A 17,876-nucleotide genomic window follows, 5' to 3' on the forward strand; every position below is an offset into this window, starting at 1 on the left:
GAACAGAGAACCAGGCAGGAGCCGTGGTAGAAGGGACCTTCTTGCAGCTCACGGACGACCACTGTGCCCAGGGCCTGACAAGGGGACGGCCAAGGCAAAGCCCTGGCTCGGTCACACTCCTGCTGTGTCACGTGGGCCAGGCACTGGGCGGTCCCTGCAGTCATTAACTCATTTATTCATTTGCTTCCTCCGTCCTGGGGGACGAAGCAGGCACACTGCCACTGCTGTCCCTGCTCCACTCCGTAGGTGAGCACTTTGCCCAAGGCAAGTTGCAGAGGCAGGAGGTGGAACTGGCAGGCCGCTGCCAGCGTCTGCGTTCTTAATCGTGGTGATGTCACACTGCTGTTCAGTGTCAGAGGAACCCCGTCCATCTGCTCCGGTCTTCGGGGTGTACTGTTGCCATAGCCACGCTTGGCCTTAGCACAGGTGCTCAGCTGGGCACTTGGAACTGCTTCTGGAGTGACACTAGGCAGTGAGGAACCCCAGCCCCTCAGCCCCTGCCTGGCCCTGGGGTGAAGAGCCAGCCGGAAAAGGAGAGCACCCCCATGTCGGCCACACCTGCCCAGGTGCCCAGCCGTCAGGGCTGTTGGCCCCACAGCCACCGAGCAGCCTGGGGAAGCTCCCGCCCAGGGTTTCCCCGGAGACTGGGGGTGGGGACCAGGTGATGATTCTTGAACCCAGGGGATGCTCTGGGAGGAGGAGTCCACAACCCAGGGAGGCCCAGCCGTAGCGGCAGCCCAGCTCACGGAGTGGCCTCGGTTGGGCAGGACGCTGGGCCCGTCTGGGCCTCCCTTTCCTCATTCCGACACCCTCGGCTGGTCTTTCTTTAAACCAAGCGGGGCTCGAGAGCCAGCGAGCTCCTGCCGAGTCGGTGCTGGGCACTTTATCTTCCTCACTTCACTTAATGCTGTCAGGACGACGCAAGGACTTTATAACTCCCATTTTATGGAGGGGAAACTGAGGCTCATAGGGCTGAGCTGACATGCCGGGGTCACAGAGCATCTAATAGCACAGCCGGGGTTTAACCCGGGCCTGTCGGACAGAGGGGCAGCTGTTTCTCGGGGTGCTAGCGCTGAGGCTTGGGAGAAAGGCGGGCAGGACCTTTGGCAGGAGAAACATGTCTGTGAAGATAAACCAGCAGACGTACCAAGGCTGTCCACAAAATCTGGTCACGTGGCTCAGCTGACACAACGTCCACACCCCAGGTTTCCTTTCCCGGGAGGAAGCGAAGGCCCTCCTTCCTGTCTTTCAACTGCGTGTGGGGAGCGGGGGGAAGAGGGAGCACCCACTCCCCACATCAGCACCGGCTGTGGGGGGGAGGGGGGCTGAGACCACGGCTTTGGGGGCTGTCGGTGGGGGGGATCGATTCCAACAATCACAATAACTTCCCTCCTGTGGAAAGTGCTCGACAGTCCACACGGCACCCCGGGAAGCTGGAGAGGGCTGGAGGCTGGGTAGGGAGGGTGGTGGGTAAGTTAAGGCTGGAGTGGGGGCAGAGCTTGTGGGGTGAGGCCCCGGGGAGAGGACTGATGCCCACACCTGCTGTGCCCCTGGGTGGGGCGCGAGGGCGGGGCTGCATCTCTGCATCTGTCTCTGCCTCTGTCCTCTCCTGTCAGCCTGTCTGCTAAATCTCTCTCTCCATCTCTCTATCTTTGTATCTCCACCTCTATCTCTGTTATCTCTGCTCCTTTTCATTTCCTACTAAGGAAGCTGCGTGCAGTTGCGAAACGGAGGCCCCGCTGCTGGAAGCGCCATGCCCAACCCGGGTCTGGCCGGGGACAGTCCCTTGGTTCTGGGCCCTGCCAGGCTGGGGCCAAACTCAGACAGCCATTCACTCGGCCAACAAATATTTATTCAGGGCTTGCCGGGGGCCGGGCCCTGTGCTTGGCCGGCGAGAGAGGCCGTCCGGGGCCCTGCGCTGGACGAGCTCAGACTCCGGTGGAAATGCCCCCACCCCCACCCCCATCCCCACCCTCGCCCCTCGGCCCCGCACCCCAGGGGCGCATTTGTCTTCTCCCTCCACGAGGACAGCAGATCAGGGGTTGGGCACCCACGTGGCAGTCAGAGCGGGAATAAGGCTTTGCTCGAGGTAGTGCACCCACTGAGCGGCACTCTCTGAAATCCAGCGTCCCCAGACACCTGGGGGGTGGCAGCCCACCGAATGGAGTGGTATCTTCCGTGAGAACAGGCTGGGCAGAAAGCAGGGGCAGGCGGCCCCCCAGTGCCTGAGGGGACGATGGCCTCCCGAATGCCCCTGAATATACGGGCAGTGGGAGCGTGCAGCTGTGGGAGGACAGTGACAAGGGGGAGGAGGGAGAGGCTGGGGGCCCCCCTAAGAGGCTGCACCAACAGCAGACACCCGTCTTTGGGCTCAGGCCCTCGCTGAGACCAGAAGGTGGATGAGGGAGAGAAGGGCTGCTTTGCTGTGAGGGCAGAACGTGGGGGTGAAGACGTCGTGCTTTGCTGGCGGAGGTGGGGGGTGTCTCACGACTACGGGAACGTCAGAGTGCTGCAAACCTGCGTGCGTGGACTCTCGGACCCATGGACAGACCTGGGCGGACCTCTGAGGCCACGTGGTCCAACCTGGTCACCCTCTCTTCCCTCCCCAGCCACACGGTACAGAGAAGGAAACCAAGGCCCCGAGGGAGGCAGGAAGCCGCCCAAGGTCCCACGGGGCATCAGAGCTGAGTCCAGAGTGCAGGGCTGTATCGTCCTATCCGTGAGACACAGAGTGGGTCTGGTCCACGCGGGCAGTGCCGGAAGAGGGGGCTGCGGTGCTCTGACCCGGGAAGTAGAGGATGGCGAACCAGCAGAAGATGAAGACGCCTGTCAGGGGGGAGAGGAGAAAGAGTACCACGGTCACCGCCCAAGTACTTCTGAAAAAGTCAGGCAAAAATGAAACCTACACCTGCAAAAGAACCAAACAGAAATCTGGGAAATGAAAAACAGAGATCTTGAAGTAAAATACACACATCTATCACAGAAAAGAAAAAGTAAAATAAAGGAACTCTCTGACATACAAAACCACCACCACCACCTCCGTAGAGGGTTATTGCAGGATGCGCTTCAGCAAGAAGAAGAGGGAAAGTATGGAGTGCAAGAAATTCTAGTAAGTACAGAAAGGGACTGAGAAATAAAAACTTCGTGTGTGTTTCAGGAAAATTTATAACTAGAACTCTACACATCAATAAAAATATTGCGAAGAGCTCAAATGGGCAGTAAAAGTGTACCAAGGGCTCTGTTGTGTTCGGGAGGAAGACAGAAATACTGAATAACTCAGGCTCAGCTGAAACTTAACTCAGAGTGAAGTGTGCAGGCTTAAATATTCAGGTAACCTCTGAAAGACCAGTGATACAATTTACAGTTTCAATGAGCATCTCTCCCCAGTCCTTAACCCCTGGGATGTTCCAGGCATGGACTTGTGATTCTTCAGCTGGGAACAATCTCAGATGGTCTAACAGCAATGATTTCTACTGTTACTAATATAGTTCTCACACACTGAAGACTACTGAGTCCACACGTGCCTCACCACAGTCGTTCATCATGAAATCTGGTGAGCTAAGTACTGGGGTGATCTGGACTTTAGAGTGAGGATCAGGGGAGCTGTGTTTGGGGGTGGAGCTGGGATCTGGGCCCAGGGCTGCCTGGCCCCAACCACTAAGCAACCCAGTCTCCCGGGGCACTGGTCTTGTGGGCTTGCACCCACTGTGTCTAGGATGCCTGGGTTCCTAGTGACTCCTCTGGGTGGCATGAGCCTTGTCACTCCCTTCTTGGCTGTTAACTTCACAGGCAGGCTGTGACACCTCTTTGAGCTGTGGGTGTGAGGAGCTAAGAGAGAGGAAATTGTGACCCATGCCCTGCGCCCCTCCCCCTTTGCTGAGGTCTCAGAAGAAGGACCCTGCGGGGGCAGGTGACAGCCACAGCAATCACTTCCTTCTGCTTCCACAGCTCCTTGGAGACTCCGTCTGTGTCATGTGGACATCAAGTCACCTGACCCTGACTCCTGGTCACAGCTGATGGGACCAGAGAGGGGCACTTGATGTGGAAGTTCACGTGGGGTGAAGGGGGCCCTGTTGGGCAGCCACTGGGGACCCTGGCGAGTGACAGGACAGCAGCCAGAGAACACAGGAGCTTCCACGACCAGACGGGAAACACACACAGCTCCAGAGAGAGAGGTGGGGAAAGGATCTGCTTTGCTTTGCGTGGCTTTTCCCGGTCCCGGTGGCATCTCTCGTGAATGCAGCCACCCTTGCTGCCTGGGATCCCTCAGAGGGCCCCGGGTGTTTAGAATCCATACACTTGACCGGAGCTGGCCCGGGTGGAACGCTGTTTCTAGCAAACCGCTCTCCCCTTCCCCTCCCCCAGCGCAGAAGGGCAGCTGGCCGCCTCCCTGGCCCGCCTCACCTTGCAGGGAGTTGAGGACAGTGAAGAGGTAGACGGTGGACAGGCCCAGGGGCGTGAGGACCGCCAGCCCCCACGTCACGCCCACCAGGCTCGAGAGGCCCAGCACCGTGAGCACACCCTTCCAGTTCTGCCCCTTCTCCTTGCCCACTGTGGCACTCGACAGGGTGAAGATCTTCCAGGCCACCAGGCCCAGGACCACCGCGCTGAAGAGGAAAGTGGTGAAGAAGTAGCCGTGGACGGTGGCATAGAGGGCGGGGACGGCCCTTCCTTCACGGAACCAGCACCTGGAGGAGGCGGGGGCCAGCGGGACTGAGAGAGGGACCCACGACCGGCAAGCCCCATGCAGTTCCCCCAAGTGACCTTTTGTGACCTCCTCCCATTTCCGCCCTCGGGTCCCCTGCTCTTCTGCTGGGCAGGGGCCACCGACAGCCTCCAGTCTGCTGACTCTTCAGGCTCGTGGTGCAAAAGGGCCAAAGTGACCCCAAGGACATGTTTCATTTGCCCCATATTACGTTGTAAAAAAAAAACTGAATTAATGGCTGGCCCACTCTTTAAAATCGGAAGATTTGGCGTGCCTGCCCAGATTTCTGCTTCTCTTACACAACCATCCACCTGGCAGCTCTGCGGACGCCCTCCCGAAGGACCATAACGGACTGCCCATCAGATGGGCCTGTGACTGCTCGTCTGCCACCGTCCCCAACCTGGCCCACCACGTGCACTTATGTTACCTCCCAGGCTCCTGTGGCCCCTGCTTAAGAGGCCCTGGGGACAGGTCCAAGGCCCTGCCAGCCCCTCCGAGCACAGAGCCATGGGGACAGTGGCGGGCACCCTGGGAGATCACCGGGTGGAGTCTGGAGGCTCAGCTCAGCTCCACTGCCCCCCGCACTGCAGGGCAGGGGGCCTGAGACAGCCTGTCGATCAGTGCCCCCATTGTGCAGATGAGGAGACTGAGGCCCTGGGAGAGGATGGGCTTGCCAAGATTGCACACACAGTAGACAAGGGCAGAACCGGGGCTAGACCCAGGGCTGCTGGGAATCACTGGGCAGGCTGTGCCCTACGCAAGGGCACCTGGTGGAGGGGCAGGTGGGGGCTGAAGTGCAGCATGTCCTCCGCTCACCAGGCCGAGCACCCGGCGTGGGCAGGGACCACCTTTCCTCCTTGCCCGAAGGCGCCGTGTGGGTGAGTGTCGGCCCCGTCTACAGCACGGCACCTGCCTCCTGATCCGGGTCTCCCTCTCCCTTCTCGGGCAAACTCTCTCATTTCACCTCCCCTCTCCAAGCCTCAGTTTACCCCTCTGTGCCACAAGCCGGCTGCATCTGAGGATCCTTCCGGCCTTGACATAGTTGGTCTCTCTTCCTGGGACTCCCTCCTCCCCCCACCTCCCTCCAGCCCCGACGTGCGAAGCCAGGGACTCGCTATCACCCCTGCCCCCGCAGCCGCCACTCACAGCTCCAGCGAGGTGCGGTTCTCCCGGTCGTGGATGGCGTAGAGGCCATAGCTGTTGGCACTCCCGGTGCCGATGACTATCAGGGCAGGCAGGCCTGGCGCGAGGGAAGAGGTACGGCATCACAGGGCTCCCGGGGCACGTCCTCCTCCACATCCGGCCCAGCTGCCCATCCCCTGAGCCCCGGGAGCCCCTTCTCTCTCTCCCTGAGCCTGTATCCCTCTCTGCACCCTCAGGGCCAGCTGTCCCCTCTGCACCTACCCCAGCCCACCAGGCTCAGCTTCAGGAAGTAGTGCCCGAAGTAGGTGTTGAAGACCTTGATGACAAGCAGGTAGAGGTGGAAAGCTTCCAGGCCCATCCAGGTGAAGACGCAGAGCAGGAAGTAGTGCAAGATGGCACCCCGGGCCCAGCAGGCGGCATCGGACACCCCTGAGCCTCTCCCCACATTGACAAAGAAGACCAGATTCAGGAGGAACAGGCTAGCACTCAGGGACACGTGGATCTTGGGGGCATCTTCCGACTTGAACCTCTGCCGGGAAAGCCTGGGGCAAGAAATGAGAGGCCACAGCTCCCACGGGGCACCCGGGCCTGTCCGTCCTGCCAGCCTGTGGCTCTCCACCCCCACCGCCAGCTCCTGCCTGAGCCTCCAGCTTCCACCCTGCCAGCAGCAGCCAGAGCGTGAGCGTCCTCAGGTTCAAGTCCAGGAGCCCTCTCACGGCCCACAGGGATCTGCGGCCTCTGGCCTTGACTCGATGCATCGGCCAAACCGCGTATCGAGCAAGTCCCTGGATGCGTCCTGCTTCCGCACACCTCCCAGACTTCCCCGTGCTCTTCCCTCTGCCTTCAATGCCTCTCCCCGCTCCTCCCACCTTCTTTGCCGGACTCCTGCTCTGCCTTCAAAACCCCACTTGGATAGTCCCTTCTGGGGAGGCTGTGTCTGAATGGCCCGGGCTGATTTGGGAGCTTCCAGCAGCGCCGTGTAACTCTCTGCCCTGCGCTATCACGTCTCTCCCACGCTGTGAACTCGGGCCTAACGGTGGCGAGGCCTGAGGAATCGCCAGCTGAGGGGACGGACACATGGGTGCATGCGTGGGGCATGCACAGAGGGGTGCGTGGAGTAGGGACAGTGAGGCTCAGAGAGGGACAGGGACGCTCACGGAGTCACAGGGCAGGGCGGGGGCTCCAACCCCGGCTCCAGACTCCCTGCCCAGTGCTTCCCCCGGGCCCCCCTCCCTCTCTGTGCAGCCCCCACTCTGAACTCTGAGCAAACCAGACCCAAAGGCTCTCACCCAAGGGGTGGGAACCCAGGCTGCCTGGAGGGGGCATAAAGGGTAATGTCCCCACCACCCGGATGCCAGGCCCCGCCCTTGGGAGCTGGTGATGACTCCAAGCCCAGTGCACAGGGTCCAGCCATGCGGCCAGCTGGCAGGTCCTCCTCAGCTTGTCGGGCTTGGGGACCGTGTCATAGGCTTGGAGGCGTGGGGGGGGGGTGGCACCACTTACACTCACGGGCTGGTCTATGCTGGAGTGGGTGGGGCTCGGGGGTCTGCAGCCCACCTCAAATGGTGACAGAGGCACAGAGCCACGTGGAGGGGACAGAGGAGAGCCCTGGATGGAGGAAGGCGCCTCTAGGAGGCGTTGGATAGGGCAGGCTGGGGCACGGGCTGGTCCCCTGGCTCCCTCAAGCTGGCGGGTCCTGCGGGTCCCTTATCCATGGCCCAGGCCAGGCGAGTGAGGCTGCAGTGCTCTCTGCCGTTTCTGCCTGTCGTACGCCCGCTCCCCCTGCCTCTGGAAACAGCCCCAAGTTTCCCTGGGGAATACGCTTCCCCACTCTCAACCGTGGCACTGGGAGGCAGGTGGTGGTGGCGGTTGGCGCTTTGTTAGCTCAAAGGCAACAGCGCGCGTGGCCTGGCCCAGCTGGTCAGTGAGTCCACCCCTTGACCACAGGGCCCCATTCGGGCACGGCCCACGGTCCGGGTCAGAGCAGTAAAATCCACTCTGCTGTATGCATGGGACAAAGTTGCAGAGGCTGATGCACACACACACACACACACACACACACACACACACGCAAATGTATGGAAAACATGGTGAAAACCGAACAAGGTCTGCACTCCTGTCGACAGTACTGCACCGTCAGCCTCCTGGCTTTGACGTCGTCCTACAGTTACATAAGTGTCTCCGCTGGGGGAGCTAGGGGAGGGGACAACAAGACTCTGCACTGTTTTTGCAACTTTCTATCTATAATTATTTCAAGGTAAAATGTTTTTTTTTAAAAAAAAAAACAAACACCACCACCTCAATTCTGGGATTGAGTTTAGAATAGTTGCGAAGAGGAGACTGCTTTCGTTTCTGCATGAGCAGCTGCGGAGCTGTGACGCAAGCCCAGGGCCCCCAGGGTCCCCCGGAGGGGGAGGAGCTGCCTGACGTGACTGTCAAGGCCAAGCAAAGCTGGGAGAGGCCGAGGGAAACCAAGTTCTGGGACCTCTTTGAGCCCCTGGATCTAACCCTGCCTGAAGTCCATCTGCCTTGAGTTTTTCACTGACATGGGCCACACATTCCCTGTATGTTTAAGCCGATTGGAGCTGGGTTTCTGCCGCTTGCACCCACAACAGCCCTGATGCACTGCAACCGCCGCCTGACTTTGCAGGTGCGCAGAGGATACCAGTGAAAGGCCACACAACCGGGGAGCTTTCTCCCCTGCCCTGCTGCCTCCTTGAGGGCAGGAGGCAGACGTGGGGGCAGGTGGGGGTCACTCACCTCAGGGCAACATAGAGGCCAATGGTGAAGGCCAGGAAGACCATGGAGACTCCGCAGCCCGCCTGGGAGATGTGCTTGAGGGCCTGCACTGTGGCCCGGTCCAAGATGGGCCTCTGTGGGCAACCCCGAACCCGGACCAGATCAGCTGGAGGCCAGGCCCGCGCACCCCAAAGGCCCTGGGCTCACCAGGCCGCCCCCTCCCAGGGGCAGGAGCTGGAAGCCTCTGGGACTGCTGGGATCACAGTGGAGTGGGCTGTTACCAGCAGCAGGGCGAAGAAGGTCAGGTGGTCACAGCGGCAGACAGTCCCCTTGGCTCCGGGCTCCGTGGAGCAGCCCTTGGAAGCCCAGTCTCCAGTTGGCCCTGGAGAGGAGGCCAGGGGAACATGGAAGGGGCAGGGAGGGGAGGGACGGGGAGAGGAAGGGAGGGGGGGGGGTGGGAACATGGAGAGGGAAGGGCAGGGGAGGGGAGGGCCCCAGCCAGTGCAACCGGCCCCGCCCCCAAGGGAGCCGCACCCCCCCCCACCTATCTTACCCCAGAAAAGGTCCTGCAGGCCCTACCTTTAGTCACATCCCAGAAGACACAGGTGACAGTCATGTTCTGGAACCAGAGAGTGGGAGTCAGGGGAGCAGAAGGGGGAGGTTGGGGGCGGGCAGGGGAGGGCAGGGTCTGGGCTGTGTGTGCATTGGGCAGAACCCGAGGCTCACTCCCGTGGGTCGCACAGGAAAATCAGCTGTGCGTGTGAGGGGCCCGAGGGTGGCGTGGGGCTGTGGGCGGCAGGGTCTGCCAGTCTGTGCGAGCGTGCGTGTGGGGGGAGGGGAATGCGTGTGCGTGCAGGGAGGGGTGCGGGGCCTTCCGTGCACCTGTGTGAGCAGGTGAGTGGGAGGGTGTCTGGGGGACACGTGTGCGCAGGGTGGGCATGTGTCTCTGGGCACAACTGTGTGTGCGGCATCCTCCTGGGTGCATGTGGAAGGGCAAGGGACAGACGTGCAGTGTCCCTGCATGCTCAGAGCCCACAGGCCTGCGTGTGCCCACTCGCCTGTCTGCCCCCCAGTGACTGCCAGTGACTCACGGGGGGCAGACGCTGGTGGGAGAAGGTGATCTCCAAAGGCTCGGCCAGCCTGGTGACGGGGGTGTGGCCCACCCTCAAGCCCACCAGGTGATTGTTCAACACGCTGCTGCCATCCTCCTGGCTGAGCCGGGGACCCTGTGAGGGGGTACGGAGGAGGCCAGGCTGCAGGAGGGGCTGTCCCAACCCAACCCTGGCCGGGGGCCTGAGCCCAGGGCACCAGGACCCCTTAGGCCACAGGCAACCTTCTCCCTGCTGCTCCCCGCAGCCTCCTGCTCCAGCTGGGCCCAGCCAGGCCCCATGCTCCTGGCCACCTGGCCGCAAAGCTGTGCACCTGGCGGCTCTCCATTGCCGGCCCCCGGAGCTCCAGCCCTCTTAACTAGAGAGGCGCAGGCGAGAGCATCCAAGGAGTGGGGGACAGTGGGTGCCATGGTGCACACACCAGCACTCAGAGATACACACATGTGCACACGAGTGGAGCTGCAGCTCAGGGTGCGCACACCTGCTACACACCTTTGCAAGAGCCCGTGTGGACATGCTCACACCTGAGCACACGTGATTATGTGTGTGCAGGAACAGAAAAGGAAATGCACATATGTGCATGCACAAGGACACATGAGGGTACATGAACACACTTGGGACACATGTACAGGCCAAAGAATACTGGTGTGGGGGGTGCCAGACATCTGAGTGTGAGTGTGACCAGCCTGAGCCTGCCGTCCACGGACCCGGAGAGAAGGGTCCTGGATGACTGCAGCTGCTTTAGAAACACTCTCGAGAGGCTCACCACCTCCCCCGTCCCCCTCGGGTCCCCTAGCAGGCTCCAGTGAGCACAAGCTGGCGCAGGGGACCCTGGAGCACCTAGCACCTAATCTTGGAGCTTCCCTGAGTCCCCATTAGGCCTCTCCTCACCTTGAAGATATTGCCCGGACCGATGTCCAGAACAGTGACAGCCAACCGGACCATGGACCTGTTGCCTGGCAGGGCTCCAAAAAGGCTCTTGGGAAGTCGGACTCTGTCTGGGGGCTTATCTTCATCCTTCGTCACCTGCCTCGGAATCTGCAACCACACACCCAGCAGCTCCCATCTTTACCCAGCCCCCGATGCAGGTCCTGCCGCTCCCCCAGCTGGGAGGGGAAACTGAGGCACACTGGGTGGAGAAGCAGCGCTGGGACTAGCAGCTCTGGGAGGCAGGACACCTGGGCACAGCGCAAGCTCTGCTGTGGGCCCCTGGACAAGTTATGACCCTTTGGAGGACGGAGCTGACCCAGTGCCTGCTCGGGCACCTGCCGGGCGGACGCGGGCTGTGAAGAGGTGACACTTGTGCAAGTGTGAGGACAGCGGGCTGTCGCGTGCTTTTGGCCAGGGTCCTAACAGCCCCTGTGTTTACGCAGGGATTGCTGGGGACAGCGTCTGGCTTCTGACTCAGGAATAAACGGAAAGAATAAAGCCACCAGGAAGGAAGTTCGGGAAGGGAGAGAACAAGGGCAGAGACGGAGGACACACAAGTTCACACCGAATGTGGAAACCTCCCCACCCAACAACAACAACAACGAATTTTTTAAAAACTAACGGCGGTCAAAATATTGCACTAAATTCTGGTGGTCGTGCTAAAGCATGTCCTGTTCCATATTCCCTGACCCCCTGTTCCCCGGGGCTGCAGCTGCCCCGCCCCGCCGGGCTCAGAAGCACCCACGCGCCTTGAACACACGGCGCTAGAGCCGGAGCCGAAGCCCCAACCTTCTCCTTCCCTGCCCAGACCCTTGTCACAAGGACATGTGGGTGATTTCTGGGGCCAGTGGGTACCCCACGCAGAGGGCTCGGCTGCTTGAGTGACATACTAAACGGCTGAGAACGTGAGAAAGGCCCTGTCTATCTTCCCTTTTCCAGACAGACCGACAGGAACCTCGCTGATGCCCAGCCGGTCTCGCTGCCTGAACGTCCGGCATCAGCTCCTTCCTTGAGGCAGGTGGGAGGTGGCTACAGAGACCGCATCGTAGCAAGCGTTCCCTGCGCGTGATCTCATTTGCTCCTCCCCTCAGTCTTGAAAACGGGCAATACCTTCATCATTTTACAGATGGGGAAACTGAGGCTCAGAGGAGTAATTTGCCTGCGATCACAATGGCTGGTAAGCGGCAGAGCCGGGATTTGAATCTGGATCAGTGGGAATCCAGACTCAGCCCGTTGAGCCCCGTGGCTGCCAAGTGTGCCCCTTCCCTGGTTTTCAACATGTTCCCTGGGTGGACGAGCTCGTGGGAATTGCAGACTTGGATACACTTAGAGCTCATTTTACAGCTGAGGACGCCGAGGGAAAGGGATTTCCTGGAGGACATCTAGTGACGTGGTGGCAGGTCGAGGACTAGAACCCAGGTCCCCCAAATGCCCATCGTAGCACCCTGGACACTCTATTACCAGGGTCCACTCACCCGGTTAACTCGCCAGCGCCCGCTAACAAGGTGGCAGAGCCCTGCCCAGCGGGACGTGGCAGGGTAAGCTTTGATGGACTCTAAGCACAGGACTTGACTGCCTTACAATTATGAAATACGTGCCCAAGGAAAACAGGGTCCGAACCAGCCAGTAGGGATAGGAGACCGCGTCACCTGAGTGGGCTGCAGAGAGAAGATTAGGTCTTCTGGGGTATCAGTTCTGAAGTTCCGGACCAAAGCCTTCACGAAAGACATGTTCACTGTCTCCGACAAACTCTTCTCCACCAGGTGGGTCTCGTAGTCCAGCCAGTATCTGCAGGGGGCCGGGGAACAGAGGAGGGGAGGGTCTTGGAGGCTGAGTTATTCATTCACCAGGTTCTTGTGGTGAGAGGCCGGACCAGAATATCAAATTAAAGACCCTGAGGTCACTGTAGGAGGAAGAAGCTGTGGCTTAAGAGCAATCCAGGCTGGTACTGTGGGATTCCAGCCAAGAGTCCCTTTGAGTACTTCACGTGCTTGTCTTTTTTGCAGTAAAATACACATAACATAAGATTTATCATTTTAACCATTTTAAAATGTACAATTCAATGGCATCAGGTACATCGACAGTGTTGTGCAACCATCATCACTGTCTAGTTCCAGAACATTTTCATCACTCCAGAAGGAAACCCCAGACCCACTAAGCAGTCACTCCCTTCCTCCTCCCCGAAGCCCCCGATAACCACTGATCTGCTTCGGTCCCTACGATTTTGCGTATCCTGGGTGGTTCGTACAGATGGAATCACATGGTATGGGGCCTTTTGTGTCTGGTTTCTTTCACGCAGCACAATGTTTTCAAAGTTCATCTGTGTCGTAGCGTGTGTCAGTATTTCCCTTCTGTTTATGAATGGATGTTATTTCACTGCATGGATACACCGTATTTTGGTTGTGCATCCGTTCACTGACGGACATTTGGGTCTTCCAGTTTTCAGCTATCATGAAAAGTGCTGCTATGAATATTCATGCACAAGGTTTTGTTTGAAGACGTGTTTTAAATTCTTTTGGGTATATACCTAGGCAGCACGGAGAGAGCCCTCCAGCAACTTTCGGTTGCTGAGAAGCACCTGGAGCGGCTGCAGGCAAGATGGGAGCATTTCCAGGCCACTGAAATCGTGTCTTATAATCAGGCCGCCGTCCTAACACCGTGCCTGAGAGCACAAGGTTGCCATTCCTTCCTTCAACAAATGTTTATTGAGTACCAACTGTATGCCAGGTGCTTTTCTGGGTATCCCAGAAGAGTTTTGGGTAACTTTGATTAGAAGGGAGAGGAGGAGAGAGAGGTAGAAATATTTTTGGAGAGGACTTTTTTTTTTTTTTTGAGACAGAGTCTCACTCTGTCACTGGGGCTCCATTGCCGTGGCATCAGCCTAGCTCACAGTAACCTCAGACTCCTGAGTTCAAGCAATCCTCGTGCCTCAGCCTCCTGAGTAGCTGGGACTACAGGCATGTGCCACTATGCCCAGCTAATTTTTTTTATTTTTAGTAGAGACAGGGTCTCGCTCTTGCTCAGGCTGGTCTCGAACTCCTGACCTCAAGAGATCCTCCTGCCTCAGCCTCCAAGAGTGCTAGGATTACAGGTTTGAGCCACCTTGCCCAGTATAGAGATGATTTTTGAAAATGTTATATTCTAAACACTCTTTCTCCGTCACCCCACATCTAATCAGTCCCTTGGTCTTATTGATTCTACATCATACCATCTCTCATCCATCTCTCTCTTCCAAGTGCGCAATGCCAGCTGGTAGTGGTGGTGGCGTTGGTTCAGCCCCAAATCCTACCCAGACCACTGCAGTTGCACCCTACTTTGTCATGTCCCTTCCTGCATCACCACCCCTGTAGCCTTCCCTGAAGCCTGAGCAATCTTTCTGAAATAAAAAGTTGACTACACTCTTCTTGTGCTTAAAATATGCCATCCTCCTCCCCCCACTGGTATAACTTATACGATCTTTCACACCTTAGTCCCTGCTATTACTCCCAGTCCCATCTCCCACCCATCCTGTCTCCCATTGTCTCCTCCACCCCCAGCACTTTATGCTCTCACAGTTCAAAGCATTATAGTTCTCCCCTAGTACTCTACAGATCTTCTGCCTGTATCCTCCACCATTTCTTGGGTTCAACTGGAAAACTCCTATGCACCCTTCAAAGCCCTTTCATGGGTTGCCTCCTCTGTGAAGCCTTGGCAGAATTCCTTCCTCTGGGCTAACCTGGAACCTCGCCCACCCTTCTGTAGCAGCTTTTCTGGGGCCATGAAGTAGATGGTCCCATCCCTTCCTAATGGCCCCGCTCCCAGGAATCCCAGGTTCCCGCTGCAGCTCAGAGGGCCCCCTCACCTCTGCAGGTTTTCCACATCACAGGACTCACTCTCCGGCTGCCCACACTTGGTGAAACACTCAGCCTTGTCCTCCAAGCTGGAGGCTTCATAATAGTCCTCATTGTTGTGCTTCCGGCAGACATTTCTCGGCTCTTCGGTGGTGTTTTCCTCGCCTAAGGGAGGGATGCAGAGAGTGTGAGTGGGCTGGGCCAGGAGAGGAAGCAAGGGCGGGGAGCATCCAGAGTCTGATGGTGCGGGTGAGCTTCCGCTGGGGTGGACAGAGCTGGGGTGGGGTGGGCAGAGGGATTGTCGCTTTTCATTTTTTATTCCCTTCTCTGGTGTTTGATTTAAAAAAAAAATTATTCCCAGTATTACTTTCACAATTTAAAAGAAACAAGTAGATTTTTAATCATTACAGCAAAAAATAAATAAATAAATAAATAATACATCGTAAAAATTATGGCTGAACAAAAAGTAAACGTAAGGTTAAAAAATAATCTTTCAGAGTGGATTTTATAATACTCTACTCTATGTGACCATGTTGTTTTAATGAGCTTGTAAAGGCACTTCACGTTGCTGTCAGATTGTAAAGACATTCACGATACATTGTTTCATGGGACACGGCAAACGGCAGGTGAGCGTGTATGTAACAGGGCCCATGTTTGCTTTTTAAACAGAGGGGACAGGAGAGGAGGAGGAGAGAAAAGGAGAGGAAGGAAGAGAAAATTGTCAACTTGAGGGGAGATGCTATTCCCTGTCCTGCTGTCTGCCCAGCGGGTCACCAATGGGTGCAGGTGGCACCTGCTGGGTGATGACAGGGCCTCCCCCCCAGCCTGCTGGGAATTTCAGTGCTCGCAGCGAGCACCCAGCGCAGAGAAAATTGTTAAGTATCTTTTCCATGATTATTCTTTGAGGACGTCGGAAGCATTTAGTCCAGACAAGGAGACCCCAGACTCGGCCTGTGTATGGGATGGCGCCCCCCTGCAGGTCAGAGGGCAGGCGGGCATTGGCCCCACCCCCGTGGCCCCTTCAGCCCCTCCCTGCCGGCCCACCACCGCTGCACTGCTGCTCCCTCCTGCGGCCACAGCGGGTATCCATGCACCCTGGGGACCGACCCCTCCCGCGCCCTCCAGGCCCGGGTGCTGGGGGCTGCCCTCGGGTGCCAGCCCCCCTCCTGGCTCCCCTTGCTCTGCCTGCACCCCTGAAACGTGTCCCTTTATGCAAGCCCCTCCATTGCTTCTGTCCCCTGCTTGGCCCTAACTGCCCGGTCCTACATGTGGGTCCTCACCACGCTCTGCCACTCTGCTAGGCTGTGACCCCTTGAGGGCAGGGGCCAGGTGCACAGGCACAGGGCCTGGCACAGCTGAATGAGTGAATGAATGAATGAATGGACGGATGGACGAATGAGCCAATGGTGACTAACCCACACACGTCCCCAAAGGGAAGCGTCTTACTTCTAGATACGAACCTCTCAGAGCTCCTCGCCCATTCAAACAGCTGACGCTTTGCCCCAACCAGAGTTCCCGCATCACCACGGCGGAACACGGTCACTGGGAGGGCCTGAACGCCCGGCCAGCGAGCACAGCTTTTGCAAAGCGCCTGGCCCTACCATGCCCGTGAGACCCGATGACGGCCACCTTCGGTTATCAAGCTAATGAAGCCATCAAGTGCCACCTGGTGGCCTCCTCTGTACCAGGACCTGCCCAGGCCGCTAGGACAGCACTTGCCATTTTTCACCCTTTTTAGAGCCAGGGACTAAACTTTGCACTGCATGGACGCGCCCAACATTGGAAGAGAAGAGGGTTCTTTGAAGCCCAAGAGGTTGATCCACGTGGCCAAAGTCACGAGACCGCACGCTGGACAGACACACAGGGAGGCAGACATGCCGCTCGGGCCGTCACCGAGTCAAGAGCAAGACAGGAGGAGCCCGCGAGGCCCTGAGATGGGGACACCGAGGAGGACACGGCCCTCCGCCCGAGGGGGCGGCTGAGACGCCACAGAGTGGCCGGGAAGGGTAAGTGGAGCCTGCCAGGCGGGCAAGGGGTGGCTTTCCCGGGAGAGGGGACAGCGAGGGCCGGGCCAGGGGTCCTCCAGCTGCCTGTGCACCTGAGTGAGACCCGGGGCCAGGGCGGGGGGAGTGTGGGCCTGGCCCTGTCGCTGAGGACCACAGGCCATTGCGGAGACAGGGACAGGGAGGGTGTGGGGTGCTGTGTGTGGTGGAGGGACCAGAGGAAGGGTGCGAGCCCTGCCCGGCCTTAGCCTCCAGCGGGTCCCAACCCTCGACCCAGGAGCCCGCTGGCCAGCCGGACAGTAGCTTGTCCAGGGCCCACCCCTGTCCCAGAGCCAGGCCTGACAGGGAGCCACAGCCCCAGTCGGGGGTGGGGACACTCTTGTCCTCCCCCCGTCCCCACAGCACTGAAAGGGGCCCTGAGACCCAGCCCTGCCTGAGGTTTGGCAGGACGACAGAACTGACCCAGAGCGACAAGGCTGGAGGAGGTGCCAAGGCGGTCGGGGAGGGTCCTCAGGGGACACACCCCGGACACCCCAGTCCTCACGCCCTTCCACCCCTGGCCCTGTCCCCGGCTCCCCCGACCCCAGACCCTGCCCCGAGCCCTCCGCAGAGCAGGGTCTCCCAGGCTTGGCAGGAGGGGCGAGGAGCTGGCTGCTCACCTGAGGCCAGGAGCAGCAGGAGCAGGGCCACCAGGCCCCTGGGTGTCACCATCCTTGGCCAGCCTTGCCTCTGGCCAGAGCCCTGTGGCTGTGTGGCCTCCAGGCCCGGAGCCCTCCCAGCCGGCCCGCCGCTTCCTGTGCTTTCTCACCCTTCCTGCTCAGTGGCGCCATCGGTGGGGTTGTGAAAGGTGAGGGTGGGGAACTGGGCCGCGCTCCCAGCCTCGCCCCGCCGTGAGTCCACCTGCAGAGGGAGCTGCTGCGCCCCCGCCCCCCGGGAGTGCTCCCAGGGCCGCGCCGGGTGGGTGCCGTGGGGCTGGGGTCCCGCAGCCTCAGAGGCCTCCGTCCCGGAGCAGACCCCTGGGAATCGGAGATGAGCATGGGCTTTGGAGTCAGGCACAGCCACACACACCCCTCCTCTCGCAAGCTGGGGGCCTCTCTGAGCCTCGGTTTCCTCCTCTGTAAAGTGGAGATCGCAACAAGGCTGCTTCCTCAGGCTGTGTCGGGGTTGGATGAGACCGGCAACAAGCCAGGCACAGAGCCTGGCTCTGGGGATGAGGACGAAGACGCGCACGGTGCCGCTGGCTTGAGCCAGGCTGGAGGTGTGGGGGGCGAGGGCATTAGCTGGCCCTGCGGCCCGAGCCTCCCCCCAGCCTGGATGACAGGACGGGCTGTGACCGTTACCATCATTTTCTGACCATCAGGACCGTGAAATTGTCCTCAGTCCCGCTGGCCACTGCTGGCCCGGGAGGGAGGCAGGG

The 17,876-nt window shown here is 59.2% G+C and overlaps 1 protein-coding gene across 1 annotated transcript; it reads right to left on the minus strand.

Annotated features, from left to right (window-relative positions):
* Positions 1–1,978: 1,978 nt before the first annotated feature.
* ADGRG3 (adhesion G protein-coupled receptor G3) lies at positions 1,979–17,257 on the minus strand. The gene is made up of 12 exons (XM_045533628.1): positions 17,119–17,257; positions 14,468–14,621; positions 12,276–12,414; positions 10,588–10,734; positions 9,679–9,813; positions 9,167–9,206; positions 8,869–8,969; positions 8,609–8,721; positions 6,110–6,390; positions 5,852–5,945; positions 4,405–4,688; positions 1,979–2,826 (listed from the first exon to the last, which is right to left on the minus strand). The coding sequence occupies exons 1-12, from the start codon at positions 17,168–17,170 to the stop codon at positions 2,714–2,716; spliced, it is 1,653 nt and encodes a 550-aa protein (XP_045389584.1). The 5' UTR covers positions 17,171–17,257; the 3' UTR covers positions 1,979–2,713.
* Positions 17,258–17,876: the final 619 nt, after the last annotated feature.

This window comes from Lemur catta, chromosome 20, assembly GCF_020740605.2.
Source record: "Lemur catta isolate mLemCat1 chromosome 20, mLemCat1.pri, whole genome shotgun sequence".
In the NCBI taxonomy this organism is placed as follows: domain Eukaryota; kingdom Metazoa; phylum Chordata; class Mammalia; order Primates; family Lemuridae; genus Lemur; species Lemur catta.